The sequence below is a fragment of the Bradysia coprophila genome, unplaced genomic scaffold, assembly GCF_014529535.1.
Source record: "Bradysia coprophila strain Holo2 unplaced genomic scaffold, BU_Bcop_v1 contig_211, whole genome shotgun sequence".
NCBI classification, from domain to species: Eukaryota; Metazoa; Arthropoda; class Insecta; order Diptera; family Sciaridae; genus Bradysia; species Bradysia coprophila.
The window spans coordinates 608,485-625,836 of NW_023503474.1; the positions used below are offsets into that span (position 1 = coordinate 608,485).

The 17,352-nt window shown below is 38.2% G+C and overlaps 3 protein-coding genes across 3 annotated transcripts; 2 read left to right on the forward strand and 1 right to left on the reverse strand.

Moving 5' to 3' along the window:
- Positions 1-4,044: 4,044 nt before the first annotated feature.
- On the forward strand, positions 4,045-5,823 carry LOC119075465. The gene is made up of 2 exons (XM_037181909.1): positions 4,045-4,188; positions 4,784-5,823. Exons 1-2 carry the CDS (start codon positions 4,153-4,155, stop codon positions 5,813-5,815), a joined length of 1,068 nt encoding a protein of 355 aa, XP_037037804.1. The 5' UTR covers positions 4,045-4,152; the 3' UTR covers positions 5,816-5,823.
- Positions 5,824-8,877: 3,054 nt separating this feature from the next.
- On the reverse strand, positions 8,878-10,380 carry LOC119075469 (zinc finger protein 501-like). Its single transcript, XM_037181917.1, has 4 exons — positions 9,934-10,380; positions 9,493-9,802; positions 9,179-9,436; positions 8,878-9,120 (listed from the first exon to the last, which is right to left on the reverse strand). The coding sequence occupies exons 1-4, from the start codon at positions 10,269-10,271 to the stop codon at positions 8,944-8,946; spliced, it is 1,083 nt and encodes a 360-aa protein (XP_037037812.1). The 5' UTR covers positions 10,272-10,380; the 3' UTR covers positions 8,878-8,943.
- A 4,547-nt stretch (positions 10,381-14,927) lies between these two features.
- LOC119075468 lies at positions 14,928-16,107 on the forward strand. Its single transcript, XM_037181916.1, has 2 exons — positions 14,928-14,982; positions 15,037-16,107. The coding sequence occupies exons 1-2, from the start codon at positions 14,938-14,940 to the stop codon at positions 16,084-16,086; spliced, it is 1,095 nt and encodes a 364-aa protein (XP_037037811.1). The 5' UTR covers positions 14,928-14,937; the 3' UTR covers positions 16,087-16,107.
- The last annotated feature ends 1,245 nt before the right edge of the window (positions 16,108-17,352 follow it).

Consider the following 17,352-nt stretch of genomic DNA (forward strand, 5'->3'; position numbering starts at 1 on the left):
TTCTTTCCGCGTATTCATTTTACGTATACAAAGCACACAGGTGGTTCCATTGTTTCCATCATAATTTACCAATTAGATTTGTTTCCATTTTCCGCGACAACATCATTAATCATTCCTGTTCGTTAACAATTTTATTCATAAACTAGTAGATAACTGAAGCATAACGGTCGTCGGTACATTATATGCTTCTGGTCGGTGGATGTGGTATGCATTTTCAATCACTTTCTCTGCCGGTAATTCTATTGTGAACCATGTTACAGACGCTACAATCGGTTCAGTTCGAATCACTTTATTTATTTTGAATTTTAATTTCGGCTGGACACCACCTATCGAAAAATTATCAGATTATTAATTAGATAATTTAAATTAATTTATTTTGCAGAAAAAATAAATTTAATTCAAGTCAAATTACGAAAGCCTTATTGAAATTGCGAATATTGGCGAAGGAAAACCATCGCATCGAGATGGTATGGTATGTATGGTATGGTATAGCATAATTTAAACGCTACACCATACGGTGCTGATATGTAAGATCAACTTGATAAAAACAAAATTCTCTCAAAATGGTACATCGGTATACACCATTTCGATTTTAGAGAGTGTTATTGCCGTTACCACGTTACATTTTGTCGATTGGTATATAGAACTCGCCGCCATACATTACACGGTTCCTAATATGTCTCCGCAAATATTATATTTATCGCATACGCGGTGTGATTCCCCGAAAAAATTATTCACCTAGGATATATAAACAAACATTATACTTCTGTAAGTTGTCAAAGTGTCATTCGCATATCTTGTTGTCTCGTTTTCGCTTATGCGATAAAAAAGAATATGCACGTATGACAAGCCGTCTCGGCAAGCCTCGACCGCTTTGCCATACGTGCATAATATTTATTATCATTAAATGAATGATGGTGATGACGATGTGGCTGTTATTTGGTAAATTAATAAGCAAACCGAGAAACAACACGAAATTTTCTCTCTCTCTCACTCTCCCTCTTAACATTTAATTTTATGGATATTCGCTTGGTTTGCTCCGCTGTTTTAATGTGACGAGAATATAATTATAAACAAAGACTGGTCAACCTCCTATTGGTTCTAATATGGCACTTGGTGCGTGAACATTAAGAGCAATAATTACACTGAAATGGGGACGCAAACATTGTCTTCGTCAATTTGTTCCATCATTGAGCCGTTCTATTTGCTCGAATTATTTTACTATTTTTCGACGTTAATTCTAATTATTTTGTGAGACATAGGTGTAACTTAATGTTTTACGACACTTCAAACAAAACAATCACATTTTGTGATGATTATCGTAGCCGCGATGATGTAGTTAATCGGAGAAAAGTTTTAAGACTGTAACCTCAGCTGTGTAAGCTCAAGTACACAACCAGAGTCAGTGAAATGAAATTCTCATTAATTTTTCCACATGAACTGCAAATTTTGACAGATGGCCCATACATTTTCTGTCAAAATTTCATTTCATCAACTGGTTGTATACTTGACTTTACACAGATGGTGACTTTATCTGAACGTGAAGAAGAAGAAAAATTGGTTTGAATCCAGGCACAAATGCTCGTTGCTCTTAATTCATTGGTTCGTTGTTCTGTAATGAAGCTAGAATTCTCGAAGTCATGTAGGTGTCGAACCGAAAATTGTAATGGTGGTTGGATGGATCAACACGCACGATTTGATTAAGCACTTTTTCGACGAATGTTCCATTGATAATTTTGATAAATGACCGGCGACTGATTCATAGGTTTTGAAGGACTTCTAAAAAATTTGGATTCCATCGAAGTCGGATATTCGGTGTACTGATTCGATCACAGTCTTTTGTTCGTGGAATTTTTATTTTATTGAAATTAAATACACCGCAGTCTGAAGGTCGATAGACTCATCGGTACAATTACATTAATTTTGAAAACAATACAATTATGTGAGCACACGATGATTTATTGGAAGTTATTCCTAATTGAAATGAGTAGTCATTTGGATCCCCATTAACCTCCAACAGTTAATACAGAGTCAAAGACATCGTCGGAAGTTATTTATATTTGAACAATGAACTTCATTTTGTTATCGAGGACTTAACCATAGACAACATGTCACAATATGATGGATTCCACACCCGCGATTGCTGTGATTTGTCTGGTGCGTGACTAGATGATCACGGACCGATTGCCCCACAGAGCTGCGAGTCTCTCATAAGATGCGTATAAATGATTAAAGCAGTTTTCTTTGTACGAGTGGACCAGCTGAAAAGCAGCTTGACGAAAGTTCTATCTGAATTTCAATGACGTCGACTGTAGTCCTTTTCGACAATGGCCAATGTCAACGTCAATTTATTTGTGTAACACAAACATCTTACGAGAAATGGTAGCGTTCAGGATAAGGTCTTTTCGAGGTGAACAGCAAGATATATACTGACGAGAGCATATTGAACAGAGGACACAAAATAGCATTAAAGACGAGCATTTGTCATTCTAATTTGAGAAGTGTGTACATGCTTGCTCACTGCATCGACTTTCACGTTCTCCGATCGACGCGTGTTACTGAATTACGTACATTCGATATAACCTTGTTCTCGAGATGTAAGCAATTATTGTTAGCACATCTGTGATACTAAAAATAAAAATTGAGTCACAGGAGCTTCACAAAGAACTTGCGTCAACTTAAAATTGTTTTTTTTTTGCAAAATTTTATTGGGAACGTGTGCCTCAAAAACCCCGATATTGTGTACGCAGTAGGTGGATAATATAACTATTTTTATACAGAAAATCGATAAATTGTTCCATTCGAAAAATTCAATAAAATAACTAAATTTAAAGACCGGTACAAAGCAGCCCAGTATGGATAGTTTATAAATGACGGGCGAAGGTCGAAAGTGGACAAAAAGTTCTTTTTGATCGGCATTTCTTAACGACATTCAACTTAATGTTACACGCCTCAAAACCATTGTAAAACCATTGGCAGTACTTTCAAACATTCCAAGGGACGAAAACGATGTTTTTCTTTTGAATGAATACGAAGGCAGGGTGGTACCTCTCTCTCAGTCTTACCCTTTTTGCATGTTTCGTATCATGACGTAAGAAGTCGTCATTTTTGGAATGGAAGCTCTCAATTTAGAATTTCCTTTTTTATCCAGGGGTAAACAACTGTTCTGTGGAAGGTGTGATGAACCGGTTCTCTCCACGAAACACAAATATCAATTTGTTGTACAATTTTTCAAAAAGTGCCAGTTCGGGGAAAAAAATGTCTATTTTTAGCCCCGTACGAAGTACAAAGGGACTTATAGGATAGTCCGTCACGTCGATATCTTGAGTAAATCAAATCCGATTTAAAAAAAATTTCACTGAAAGGTAGTCGAAATAGGGAGGCTAATTTCGAAGAGGGCATATTCGGGTCGGCCCTTCGTGAGTTTGGGCCGCCTAAGTGTTTTAAGGTCTTTTGGTCTTTTTTTACAGCAAAATAAAGGACAAAAGATAGAAAAGTATTGTCGATATCGATCCAGGAAAAAAAGTTTATTAAAATCGGGTGAGCGGACCCTAGTTAGGGCCCTAGAAGTGAAAGGCTACTCGAACCTAAGTGTATTTTGCATATAGCTCGAGTAAATTTCATCCTTTTTTCCCAATTTTGGTTTCATTTACAGGGTAATCTCACGTACGCAATAAATATACGGGTTCCCACGGGGCTCAGTCGCAGCAAACGCTCCCACTGTTCTGATGGCTCGTTTTTCTGCCAAAATAAGTGGTGAGAAAATATACATTTTCTCACCAGAACTGTCATCAGACGAAGTGTACAAAAAAAGACATTTTCAAGACCTTTTGAGTGGAGAAAAAAATGATTGTGCTCTCGACGCTCTCGATTTTTTTTTACAGTACTCCCATCCTCCATATTTACAATAAATGAAATTCGGTCATGATTATCTGAAAATTTTCTCATTTGCTGGGTAAGTGTAACAACAACCTTAAAAAATTGTTTATTAAAACTGTGCAAGTTGTCCAGTTGTTCCACATAGAACGTCTATTGATTCAGCTTTGTTCTCTATGAAAAGGTTTTCGCGTGTTACTCAAGCTAAAAACAGAAATTTCAATCTGACGATCGTTCAAAGACAGTTTAGCTTACAGACAGTTCAGAGGCTCTTAGATGAAGTTCCTAATATTCTTGGCGATATTTGGGCTGGTAATTGTGATAAAAGAAATTTTAGAATGAAATCGTTGATACTTTCGAAGGCTAAAACCATCTCGGATTTTACACTGTCAGACTTAACAACTATACAAGACGACAAATGAGTGGAATCGCTCGCTGTTTGTATCACCTTCTGTGAATTTATATTTAGTAATTACTGATTTGTTACCTAAGCGCAGAAAATTCCAACAAGAGCAATAAGTATGACCAGAGCGAAGCGACGTCTGCTTTTCGCTATAGAAAGGTTGGAGCTTTCTATTTATTACCAAACAAAAATCGTCTTACGTTCTTCCAAGCGAAATATTTGGTGCCTTCTATCACAGTCCCCAAGTCTTGCACTGCCAATCCAGTAATTTAAAAGAAAAGATGGGGAGTTTCTTATTCCACGTTGATCACTATGAAAACACCGAAACTTATTCGCACAGAGTTTAATTGAAGCCTATTATTGAACTGCTAATGAAGCAACCATTCCATCGACACTCCGAATTTCCAAATTTCACATTGCAATAATTCCCGAGTCGTTAGAAATAACTTCGCGATTTCACTCGAAACTATGGTTTGTTTCGCTCATTTTTTTTTCCATTTGTAGGCGCTGCTTACAGTCGATGCTGCTAATAGCAAGAGAAAGGAAGTTAGCTACAGCATTAGATCAACATGGCTAAGCTACAGGAAGCAAGACCAATGCAGTTGTATGTGCAATGAACAATGGCAAGAAGGTGTTCAGGACTATCATGACGGATGTGAAAGAGCTACCTCGCAATACGAAGGTGACGCGAATCCTCTAGCTGCCGTAGTTATGGATTCATTCCGGGAATTTCTGACGATAGTGATGGAATCTGCTAATTCCAACTCAACGATATTGAGCTCCAGCGGAAAGTCAATGCTAAAATCGATGAGTAAATGCAAGAAGCTCGACCGATCTTCCATGGTGATTCTCACTGAATTCGAGAAAGTTTTCCCGTTGGTGGCAAATGATCTCAGAATTGTCGCATTGAGGTTGAGCAATCACATTGGCCATCTTGCAAAATCCTTTACGGATTCTGTACAGGAGCTCAGCTGTGTGTTTTCACAGTATATGCGAGATCTTCTGTCCAGTTGCAGATTGACTGGATGCAAAAAGAAAGTTGATCTCGAGCCTTCGCTGAAAAAATTGCAAAATCTGATGAATCTGGTGGCGTTAATTTCGGAGACGCTATTAAAGGATTGCAACCCGTCAATTGAAGCACAACAGTCAGTGTTGGTGCTTTCTGTCATATTTTGGTGGTTCCAGATCGTCGTTCAAGGGATAAACACTGCCACCATGGATATACTGGGCCGAAGAGATTGCGAGGTATCACAAAATATCAAATCGCTTTCGTTGTCATTCGATTTTGTGCTCGTGTCGATTACCCAAGCCATTTCTGGCGTTGTTGCGTCATTTGTCAAAAATATCAAAGGATTTCTGAGCATGTTCGTCAACATAACCCTGGCTTTGAATACGGCGATAAAGGACATCTTTGGTGTATTTAACGGAGTGACGGTAACTGTTGCCGAGATAGCACGGAATTTATTCAAAAGTCTCGAGATTACGTCTGCAACAGGACGAACGAACATTGTAAAGGGAGTGAGGGGTTCCAATTAACTTGAATGAGCAATTTCTCCGATACTCTCCAATCAATAAACTAAAATTAGTCAAAAATCATTCGAACTAGCAACTTTTTCGAAAAAAAATTTTTTTTAAAAAAATTGCGTCACACAAGTGGCAGATGGCTCGACTTTCGTCATTTTGAATATATTTTTCTTTCCGGAAATATCTTTTTCTATTTTTAATTTTTCTTAGCAGCAGCGCACAACCACAACATCTGAGACAACAAAACTGAGAAAAACACATTCCACGCACTGACAAAAAAAGAGTACACAATCCCACCTGTAGCCGGTTCGTTCATCTCCAAGATATAGTCTACAATACATCATGTTTATCATATTCTAAGATTTAGGCCTAACCCACTTCTAATCATGTTCAATGCAGTTTGAAACGTCAAACAGTAACAGATGCAGAGCTCCCACATTGTCCTAATTTCCTACTTTGTCCTACTTTTTGGAAATTCGTCCAACTTGTTAAGCTTGTTAAGTTTTGTTAAGCAAATTCATGCTACAGGATGAATTCCTTTGTTCTGAACATTCACATTTCTGTAGTCGGATGGGCAACAGTTTACTATAGAAAGAGTAAATCTCACGAGGGGGAATTCACCTCATCTGCAATTAGTCAGTAACCGACCTCTGTGGATGAAATCGTTTTCGTTCAGCCAGTCAAATTTCGTGTTAACAGTTACTTGGAATAAACCTATAATCTATTTGCGTCGCTCTTTCCTTTCAAGCACGGCAGAGTAAAGTTAACCAGGCAGGAGTGGACGTTTGACAAGAGACCTGAACAATCTAGTAGCCCTATATTTTTTGCGAATAAATTTTTTCAATTTATGTCAGTGTTCATTTGAGTTCATTTTCATCCAGTATATTAGGTCCCTTATTTGACGTTTCGAAAATGAACCGCTCCTGCCTGGTTTATTTTACTCTGCCGTGCTTTCAAGAGGTTTTTCTGATCGACATAAAAAAACAAATTTTAAGGGAATTCAGCTACGTTATACATTAATGATTTTTCGAATTACCTTCTATTTAACGAACACTAGCATTCCAATGAACTAAATCATAGCACTGAACCAAGCAGCAGGACAGATTTTTTTAACGCATATAGATCTCTTCCAAGTGCTGGTGCAAAGTGCAGTTTACTGTCAAACGTAATCCACAGAGCCATAGCCTCAACGCTTTTCCATACATTTTGTCAACAACATTGTTTGGTTATGTTGTCTGTGTATGACGATTGACATTTCGATGTTGCACTTGGAAGAGACCTATTAGGCTAAAGTATAGAGTAGGCAATGTAATGAAAGTACAAACCAGGTATGGTAAATCCATACAACCCGGAGGAAATACCGATTTCATATTTAAAAAAAACTCACCTTTCAGTGAGGTGAGTTGATTCATATGAAATCGCTATTTTCTCCGCTCCATACAAATTTTGACATCAGACAATACTCTCTCTACCAAACAAACTACTTTTATTAAGGTGGTGAAAGAATCAAGTAGCCTTTGGAATTTACATGTAATTTGACACAGAGAGCTGAGCGTGAGCTGAGAGTTTGTTTGCTAGAGAGAGTATTGCATTAGACCGTAGGTTTGTTCCAAGTAACTGTAAACACGAACTTTGACAACCCGAACAACGACAATTTCATCCATAGCAACGTCGCTTACGTAATATTTCGTACAAATCGATCAACGTCGCCTACGCGATTTACACAGAGATATTATTGAGGTTATGGTTCTGTGGATGAAATTTGACAATTCATATGGCCTTGGAACAAACCTATACCTATAGAGTATACTTTCATTGCTAATATGAACTGCCACAAAATAAACAACATTCTTTGAACCGCCCCAAGTATAAATTTAATGAGAGTACGGCAGAGTAAAAGTAAACCTGGCAGGAGCGGTTCATTATTGAAACGTCAAATGAGGGACCTAATGCATTGTATGAAAATGAACTCAAATGAACACTGACATAAGTTGAAAAATTTAATTCGCAAAAAACATACGGCTACTAGTTTATTCAGGTCCCTAGTCAAACAAGCGCTCCTGCCTGGGTTACTTTTACTCTGCCGTGATGAGAGCCAAAATTTGAAATTTTTAGTGCACTTTAAAATGTAGGCAAAATGCAGATGCTGTGGTTAGGATGAATGGAACTTGTTACAGTGGTTGAAGGTGATCTATGGGATTTATGCCTAAGTGTGTTGTCCATGACAAGGCATGACCATAGAGAGAAGAGAGATAAGGCATGATAAGGACGTAAGCTTGGGGGGGAGGTCACTGTGAACTTCACCAAATACAAATTTGTATGACGTTGTGAAGTTCAGCGATAATCCCAAAAACTTTCAAAAATAAAAGATTTTAAGCTTAACCTCTTTTGTTGATAGCTGCAACTTTTTTGCATTATCGAATTCTTCCACCAAATTTCTTGTCGATTTTGCTTCAATTTTATTGAAGTGAGCGAGCTAACAGTGTCAAGGTTTCGCAGATAATCGATTTCTTATATTCATATTTGGATTTGGACTCATAAACTCTTTTAAAAGTTATCAGAGGTCCAGGCCAGTTACTAAAAATTAGTTGTATTTATAGTGGCCACACTAACAGCGTTCACGGCCAATAACAAATGCAGTCTGCACCACCAGCTTAATGTGACTTTCGTATCACGCTTCGAAGTATGCAAATACTCTGATAGAATGTCCAGGTGCTTCAATTGACATATCGCCTTAATGCAGGCTAGCAATATGCACACAAATCCATTGTATTTGAGTTGAGTCATACATCCAAGTCATTCAGTGCGTGCATTATGAAGCTTGGTTGAACTGTAGGATGTTACAAAGTCGACGGTGATGTGGCGAGTCAGCTACAAGGCCGGACTGTCATAGGGCGCCAAAAAGAAATATTTAGTCTAACGGCACGCTAATATAAGGAATTTTGACTAATGAGAAACTAGTCAGAGGGCGCTGTCGGTCTTGCCCGATTTTACCGTGTGGTAAGTCCTACCCTAGTCAGTTGATATTGTTGGTTAAAGTGTTTTACAATGCAAAAGAAGAAACGGAATTTCCAGTTGCGAATTTCACTTTTATTTTTCTGAAATCATGCACAAGAATTCCCAAATTTTTACCCGACAAGCTAGCTCTCCGGTGAATGCGTAACACTTCGATGGGACTGTCTCAGGTGTCTTCGCAGATTATTTTTGTAGCGATACGTTTTAGAGCATTGCGGACATTCGTGCGATTGGTCAGAATGAAAGTTCCCATGCTCCCTGAGCTGGACCTTATTTTTGAAGTAACGGTCGCAGATTGTGCACTGTAACGGTACGAAATGTAAACTACGAACAGGGTACTAAGTCAAAATAACGCTGAACCTGATGTGGTTTTGCATTTCGATGCACCGCTTGTATGTGACGATTCAGACTTCCCTGGAATCCGAACGCTTGACCGCATTCCTTGCATCTGTGTGGCTTGGCACCGGTATGTTTTAGAGTGTGCGACACTAAGTATCGGGCTTGACGACATTTAAAGTCGCACAGATCGCACGAATAGTTCTTATCGACAGTGTCGACGTGCGTGCCACTAATGTGATATTTCAGGGCGAATTGTGAGCAGAAGTTTTTCCCGCAACTCTGCAATGGAAGATTTTGCTGTTGCTCCGTAAAACGATGTACTGAACTCCTTTTACCTCACAAATCCATGATTTCTCGCGTACGATCTTCGACTGGTGCGCTTCTTTTATGTGTCGTTTTAGATCTCGTTTACGGCGAAATAATTCGCCACAAGTGTCACACGTCGAACCGGTAGCTTTTGTGCATATTTTACGCATTTCAATGTGAATTGGAATTGCCGATTGATTTGTTCCGATGACATTCGTGTGAATGTTGAGATCCGATTTGTTCGGCTTTTCCTCACCGCTGTCATCTGAGCCGTCTGTGAATAAGACTTCGAATTCATTGTCGCCGTTTGTCGTGGTTTTTCCCGTTGCGTTGGAATCACTGAGAAATGTGAACTTTTAGCGGGGCTTAGCGAGATGAAGGGAGAACAGTGATGATCAAAGAGGAGAAAACCGAACTGGCTTCTCAGAAATACTGTTCCTCATCGACTGTCCTCACATTAAAACACTTACAATTCCACTTCCAAATCCTTCAACGTACAATCTCGTTCACAATCCTCTAATTCAATTTGATATTTGACCTCCGTCTGCATTGTAATGTTCGATTGACTCAGCGCCCAAAAATTAGCCTCTGCCGATTCGCATATCATCTTGAATTCATAGGCTGCCTGCAGCAGTTCCGTGCAGGGAATGCAAATGTAGGGTGGAAAACCATCGTTCACATCGATACGGAATGTGAAACAGGCGAAATAATGCAATTTGTCCAGGAGATGTTTGTTTTTGCCGGCGAATAAATTTTCCATTTTTGGTACGTCGTAATACGTGCAACAAAGTCGACAAATTGAATCCATTCTGTGTCGATTGCCAACGAGTGGAATTTAATTCGTCTTTTTGAAAATTAATTGGCCTTACGTTCAGATTTAACAAAAATCGGTTTGTTTACACTTTTTCAGTTTGACAGCAACACTGTATCGCATATTTGAATCATTTGATAGAGTCAGTCCGACACTTTAGCGACAAAATGGATTAACAGTGTATGGTGCGAACCGAATTTTCGAAGAAAGTTGGCACAAAATTTGAAAATGAGAAAAGGTTAGAAATAACGGTAATGCTTAAACGAAAACAGAAATGAAATCGTTAGAAACTGATAGCCGTGAAGTATCGCCAAGACTTTATATTCTGGCGATTCGTCACATTTAGGCGTTTTGGCCAAGCAGAAATACGTTGCTTCGCATTGTTTTAGATATACTTCGAAAAAGTGAACTAGCAGCTAACATTGCTGCAAAAAATGTTTTTTCATCAAAAATTGCAAATGCATCAAATTCTTTGAGCAGCGATACTGAGCATCAAATTTTCATTCCAAAACCACATTCATCGAAACACTACCCATGCATGTTTGGTATTATTGGAAAGCCAAGACCAGTATCAGTTGGGGATTTTTTTTTTGTTTTTCTGTTGCTTTTCGGATGCATGGGAACCGTTAGAAGTTCGCTGAAATTATCCATTTTTTACCCATACTTTCAACTGCTCATAACTCAGTGTGGATGAATTTTAAACCCAACAAGACCCAATCTGCCCCGAAAGTACATGCAACTACCTTTGTAATGACACCCCACACGACCTTGTACGTTTCGTGGCCTACGAGAAATTTCCATAAAAGTGCATGTTTTAGGTTTTTGGTCACCTCTCACTAGCCACACAAGCTTGGACGAATTTTTTTGAAAGTGGTTTTGGCTTCTAGGGACCAATACCTATCTAGGCACATATCAAAAAATCCACTAGAAAATGTGTCCGATTTGGGCAGGCTGTTTTTCAAAAGAATCCCTCACGAATTTGCCATAAAAATCGCTAGGGTGTGAATGGGTGTGAATAAAAGCCAAGAAAAATTGCCAAAGGTCAAAATAGTATTTTTTGTTTAAGGATGAAAAGTTTCATTTTTCAGGACTAGTCCGTTTTTCGTGGAAATGCTCACAAACCATATTTTTTTATGTATTGGTTGTAGTTTCAATTAGTAAACACGATTTGTGTGCATTTCCACGAAAAATTTACTTTTTTACCCAACTTTTGAGTAGGTTGACTCTGCTTCCCTCTATACGATGAAGTACACATTGTACTCATAAGGAATATGCTGTGTGTGGTATCATTGGAAAGGCCTCAGACTAACGGATACTATCAATTTTCTGGCAAAACTCTCCGAAAAATGTATGTTTTACTGGTGAAAGTGTTTCACGGGGTCCCAAATAGTACTCTGGCATAAACAGCGATAACATTTTGGTTACATTCACTTTCAACTAAAAGTTTTTTCAAGCTCACTGTGTCGTAACAAATAGTATGTTACATACCAAGGACCGCTTCGCGTCGCTCCATCCCTGGACGTTTTCACCACCTGGGTCTAAAACACACCTTTTTGATCCGTGGTTTGTATACTATTTTTCTTCCTGGAGTACCAAAGTCACATTCCGAACAAAACATAACAACAAAACTGAACAACATACCGGTGCAAAAGCATTCCATATTAATGCCGAAAGTAATCCGTATGAATGCCTAAAGAAGTGCGTTCCGTGTGCATGTATTCTCACAAATGCCGAAAAATAAGCAATCTGTAGGAATGCCGAAAGACATCCGAATGAATGCCGAAAGCAGTCCGTATGAATGCTGAAAGCAATCCTTATGGATGCATTGTCACAAAACACTAAAAACATTACATTCGCGTACATACAACAACTTGACACATTTGGGAAAGAATAAAGATAGGATCGAAAATGACATAAGCGGGAATGAAAATTGAGAGAAAATAGTAGGGGAGAATGTTGGTCTTTCGGTACTAAATTTGGTGAGTGAATGTGACGGTTTTGGTACTACAGGAAGAAAATGAATTATTTTGATTACCTTAAAAAGTTTGAAGTACGCTTTAAATCTCTTTCGCCGCACTTACAAATCAGATAAAACGTCTTATATTTTATGTGATAAAAGAAAATGTCTTTGCGTTAACTTTGGTAAAATTATAAGTTCCTCAGGATCGAACAAAACGACTTTCTCTCACATTTTGTAAAAGGATGACATATGAACAAACATTAGGCCTTTGTGTTAACTTTCGTAAAATGACTTCTCCCCTTGTCGCAATGATGACCCCCAAAATTTGGATTTTTGACATGTCAAAATAGTTTAAGATTTGGCAGAGAATTTCAAAGGTTTGATTTTTGTATGAAAATAAGCCAATAAACGGGTACTCAAACCTTCTATGTTAGTTACTTCCCGGATCCCAGGAACTCCTTAACATTTCTGTAGATTTTCTCGAAACTTTGAACTTATGTTTATGACGTTATCTGAACCTATTGAGCCCGCTGTTCGAAGGCAATTTATTCGGTAGTTTCGGAGCTAGGGCGTCGAAAAATACGTCACAAGCGGCAGATGAACATTCGAAGATAGAACTGGAAAGAAAGACGAAATCCGCATCATCTGCCACTTGTGACACAATTTTGTGTTTGAACATTTTTGACATTGGTTGTACTTTCGGACCTCTTGATGACAAGCATGAAAAACTCAATAAGTAACACGGAAAAGTACTTTCGGTCTTCGTCCTTGTTACATAAATGACAAATGTTAAAATTTTTGAGTTCCGAGAATGCGTCACGATTAGTGATATCAGTGATTTTACAAATAAAGACACAAGGAGCTGCGTCACCCTATGAGTTTTTTTCCCTTATTATAAGAAATCTTCTAAAAAGTGATTTGGAGGTTCTTGGAGAAAGGGTGATTGCTGGAACTGTAAATGCGGAGAATAAGAGATGTTTCTTTCAGTCACAAAACCATGATACTACTAGTGCCCCACTAGAAATAATCATGATGCCAGTAGTCAGTCAGTCTGGTGGGTCTGGTGGAGTTTTAACTCCTTTGGAAAATGTTGGGAGACTCAAGAAACTGTTCAAAGCTCAATCCTCAAATTCCTAAATTTTATTTTATAAAAATCTACAGTCTTCGACATTTCAAATGTCTCACTGTCAAATTTTTCTGAGAATTTCATTGTGTCATTGCGAATTCACAATAACATTCTTTCAAAAAAATGACAGTGAGACATTTGAAATGTCGAAGACTGTAATCAAAAATTTAACGTTTATTTCGTGTAGTGTGTCTATTATAGTTGTCTTGCTTCTACAGGACGTTACGTCTTAACGGAATATGTTCGTTGTGATGATACCACTTCCATTTGCGATGCATTCGAGACTTTACGGAATTTGATCGTAATCATAAAACAGGCCATTAAACATTCCTAGCACAGAAAACTGATCACAACTATTGTCAGCCATTCACCCTCGGTCCAGTCCAACCCAATGAGCGCCCCATCGATGGCAATATGACCAATGCTTACGAAGAACCAACTGAAATTGGAACAAAAATGCGACGCGCACTGGAAATAATAGAAACTTTAACCAACACAAATAAAATGAAACAACCGTCGGTTGAAATCATACGGTTTGTGCGGTATATTTTTCGTCTCGTTCAATTCGATACTGGCTCCAGTTCGTGAAAAATCTGACCAAAGTGAGAATTAACACGAATGAACCTCCTAGGAAATAGAATGCGATGACTGCAATGAAAGTTCGGGAAGTTTGAATACATTTAACGCTTAAAAGCTGCCGATTATAACACTGTTTTATACGAGAAGGTTATGCCACTGTGGCCGTTATCGCAAAAATGCACTGAACTTTGCTGTGATTTTCATACAAATCTGTAGCGCAATTCGATAGTCGTCGTGGCTTTTTTGCAATACGGCTCCAATGAATAAATGGTGATCGGCGTAGCCTTCATATAGAACCTTGGATCATAAATTATATTACGTAGCGCACAAACTTCACATTTTCGAACCATCGAAGATAAAAGCCTCAAAAGTTCGAAAAACATTTTCTCACGGCACTCACGGTCTGAAATCTATTGTCTTTTTAGAGGTGAGTATATACCTTTCTCGAACTGTTTGACACTTTTATATTCACCAGATTTCTTCTCTGTTGAAATTTGCGTTGATCTCTTTCCTTAAGCGTTACGTAACTCATGTACGGTCCTCTTCTTATTAACAACCTTACACATTTCTGTCATATAAGATGAATCCCCAAAAAACCCAGAAGGGTAAATGTGACGCAAGTCCTTTATCTTACTTACAAAATAACTGATATCGCTGAGAGTGACGCATTCTGCGCCTGTACGCAAACGTTTTATCAACAGAAAAGTGACCCAAAAAGTTTCAGAAAGAAAATTTTACCAAAAAAAAAATTTCGTCACAAAGTGGCAGATGATTCGACCTTCTTCCGTTTAAGTTCCATTATTTCACGACGGATTTTGTCCTATTTTCATAGCCATGGTTACCTCAACATCTGCCATTTTGTGACGCATTTTTTTTTGTAAAATTTTCTTTCTGAAACTTTTTGGGTCACTTTTCTGTCCCTTGAAAGTTTCTTATAAAAATCGATTTTTTATCGAACAACAATTGAGTCTAACTGCTGTTTCGAAAGTGTTGCAATTATGAAGTTCTTTATATTTTTGTTCTTGTTCGGTTTGCTTTACAAGGTATGACAGCGTCAATATCGTTTGAATAAATTTTTTCTAATGAAAATTGTGTAGACCATAGATGCTGGGTCAGATACCGGTGAAAATAACGAAACCGACAAACATCGTGTTAGCTTCAGCGTGGAAGAAACGTTTAAAAGCTACCGAAAAAAAGTTAAGAGCTGCGCATGTTCGCCAGAAGATGTAACTTGGAAAGAAGGCCTTCAGGACCACTACGACGGATGTAGAACAGCTTCTTGGTTATTCCGTGGAAAAGCATACGATCTAGCTGACACCGCAGTGAATTCGTTACAGGGATGCATAACGAAATTAATTTATTTCGCCAATGTGAACTCAACAATAGTAGCGTCGAGCTCTACAGCAATTTTAAAGTCGATGAGCAGAAGTAGAAATCTTAATCGGTCCAGCATGAATATCATTTTTGAGTTCGAAAAAGTTGTGCTCGCGATATTCGAAGAAGTCAATGAGGTCGCTCAGAAGTTGTCGGAGCACATTGGCGATGTTGCATGTGCTTTCACAAACGCAGTTACCGATCTAGGTACCGCATTATTCCAGTATATGAGAGACTTTCTCGAAAGTTGCCGATTATTTAAATGCAAAAAGAGAGTTAACAACAAGCCTGTTCTCAAACAAAACCAAAAACTTATGAACACCTTGGCACTGATTGGCGCAACATTGCTCAACGAATGTGAAAATGAAGTTACTCTGGAAGTGTATGAGTCGGTTTTAGTTTTGCATTTGATCTTTTCCTATTTGTTCATTACGGTCCCAGGTATCAACAGTTGTTCTATAGATGTGCTCTACGGCCGAAGCTGTCTTATATCGAAAGGCACCATAGGCGCCTCGTTATCATTTGACTACGCACTTACATCTGTCACCCAAGCTACTTCTGAAGTCACTTTTCCGTACAACAATTCCATTAAAGATCTGATAAAAATTTTTGTTAACATAACTATGACCTTAAATACGGCTTTGAAAGACTTATTTGGACTGTTCGATGGTGTGGAAATAACTGTTGGAGAGATAGTTAAAAACGTAGTCAAGGGCACAGTTACAGTATCCGAATCTAAAGCTCAAATAAACATTGTGAAAGTGGGCTTCTAAAAAAACTGACTGTAAGGATGGGAAATAGTGTTTTCTAGCTAAATATCGTTTTTATAACAAAACTAAAGTTTCATTTAAAAAAAACTCTCACTTTATTCTCTAAAATTTATGTTTAAGAATAACTTTCGATTGTCACTTCAGATTTCAAAAAAATTAAACTTTTTTACGATTAGGTTGACTTTTGAAAATTAAAATGTGTCTTTATTGTGAAAAACTCGGTGCTAAATACTTTTTTAGGCACACAATGTAGTTTGTCTGTCACATTTGTTAATAACGTCGCATTTATAGTCTAGAGTCTAGAGGCTACAGAACATATTGTGTCCATGGGTGCGCAGAATGCCTCAACCGTTTCTGATAGAGTCTGATGTCCTGATTATGTAAAGTTCGGGTGCCAGGTTGGATTCCTGGTCGTTTTCGAGAAAAGAGGGGCGGAAGTTTGTGGTGCAGTACTCCCGTTTTTGACCTTTTTTGGTCAGATTGAAACAAATGTTTCGTGATTTTGTTAACCAAAACAATAGAAAATTAAATTTCCTCCATTCAGGGACTTTTATCGAAGTTAGACAACACAGTGAGGTCCAAAAACGTCTTTAAATTCAATATTTAATTTGATACAACGACTCACTATCTTTTTACATTTTTGGGTTTGAAAAAATTATTTTAGTCTAACAAAATGTTCTACAATGTTCATGGTTAAAAGGCACAACAAAAATGTTATTGAACTTTTTTATTTTCCCTCGCAAATCAACCAGATTTTTATGATTGATTTCTATTATAATCACACCGACGCAACGGAACAACAGTCGTACAGTTATTCGAGCTTGTTCCTATTCCAGACGTCTTGGTTTCCGTTTGCTTTCGCCTGTCCAAAATCCCTTACCTCGACTGCGCTTTCTCTTTCGCTTCTTACTTCCGAGTGAAGCCTTAGCCACGTTCCCATTCTTTTTTCTTCCGGACCTGTTTCTTCACGCACACTGATACAGTTTAGTGGTTCACTCTGGTTCTTCCAACGTTTACTAGTCACCAATGGCGTGCGCCGAGAAATTGTCGATTTCGTTTCCACTTCATTCGGACGATCGTTGACTGATTTTACTGAGACGGATTGAATCGCAACTTCATTCTGTAATACTGGGAGTTCAACGGATGAATGTGGTAGCTTAGTTTCGGATCCTGACAAGGACCGTTTGATCGCAGGCTGTTTCATTGCAGAATCAGGCACCGATCGTTTAAGTACCGGCTGTTCGATCACAGACTTTGCTATTGACAGCG

Excerpts from the sequence above, each read along its gene's own strand:
- LOC119075465 (XM_037181909.1), top strand. The coding sequence starts at position 4,153 with ATGAAGTTCCTAATATTCTTGGCGATATTTGGGCTG. Across the intron at positions 4,189-4,783 it reads TCTTGGCGATATTTGGGCTG|GCGCTGCTTACAGTCGATGC; the intron begins GTAATTGTGATA and ends TTCCATTTGTAG.
- LOC119075469 (XM_037181917.1), bottom strand. The coding sequence starts at position 10,271 with ATGGATTCAATTTGTCGACTTTGTTGCACGTATTACGACGTACCAAAA. Across the intron at positions 9,803-9,933 it reads AAGGATTTGGAAGTGGAATT|TGATTCCAACGCAACGGGAA; the intron begins GTAAGTGTTTTA and ends CACATTTCTCAG. Across the intron at positions 9,121-9,178 it reads GAAATGCAAAACCACATCAG|TGCACAATCTGCGACCGTTA; the intron begins GTTCAGCGTTAT and ends GTACCGTTACAG.
- LOC119075468 (XM_037181916.1), top strand. The coding sequence starts at position 14,938 with ATGAAGTTCTTTATATTTTTGTTCTTGTTCGGTTTGCTTTACAAG. Across the intron at positions 14,983-15,036 it reads TGTTCGGTTTGCTTTACAAG|ACCATAGATGCTGGGTCAGA; the intron begins GTATGACAGCGT and ends AAAATTGTGTAG.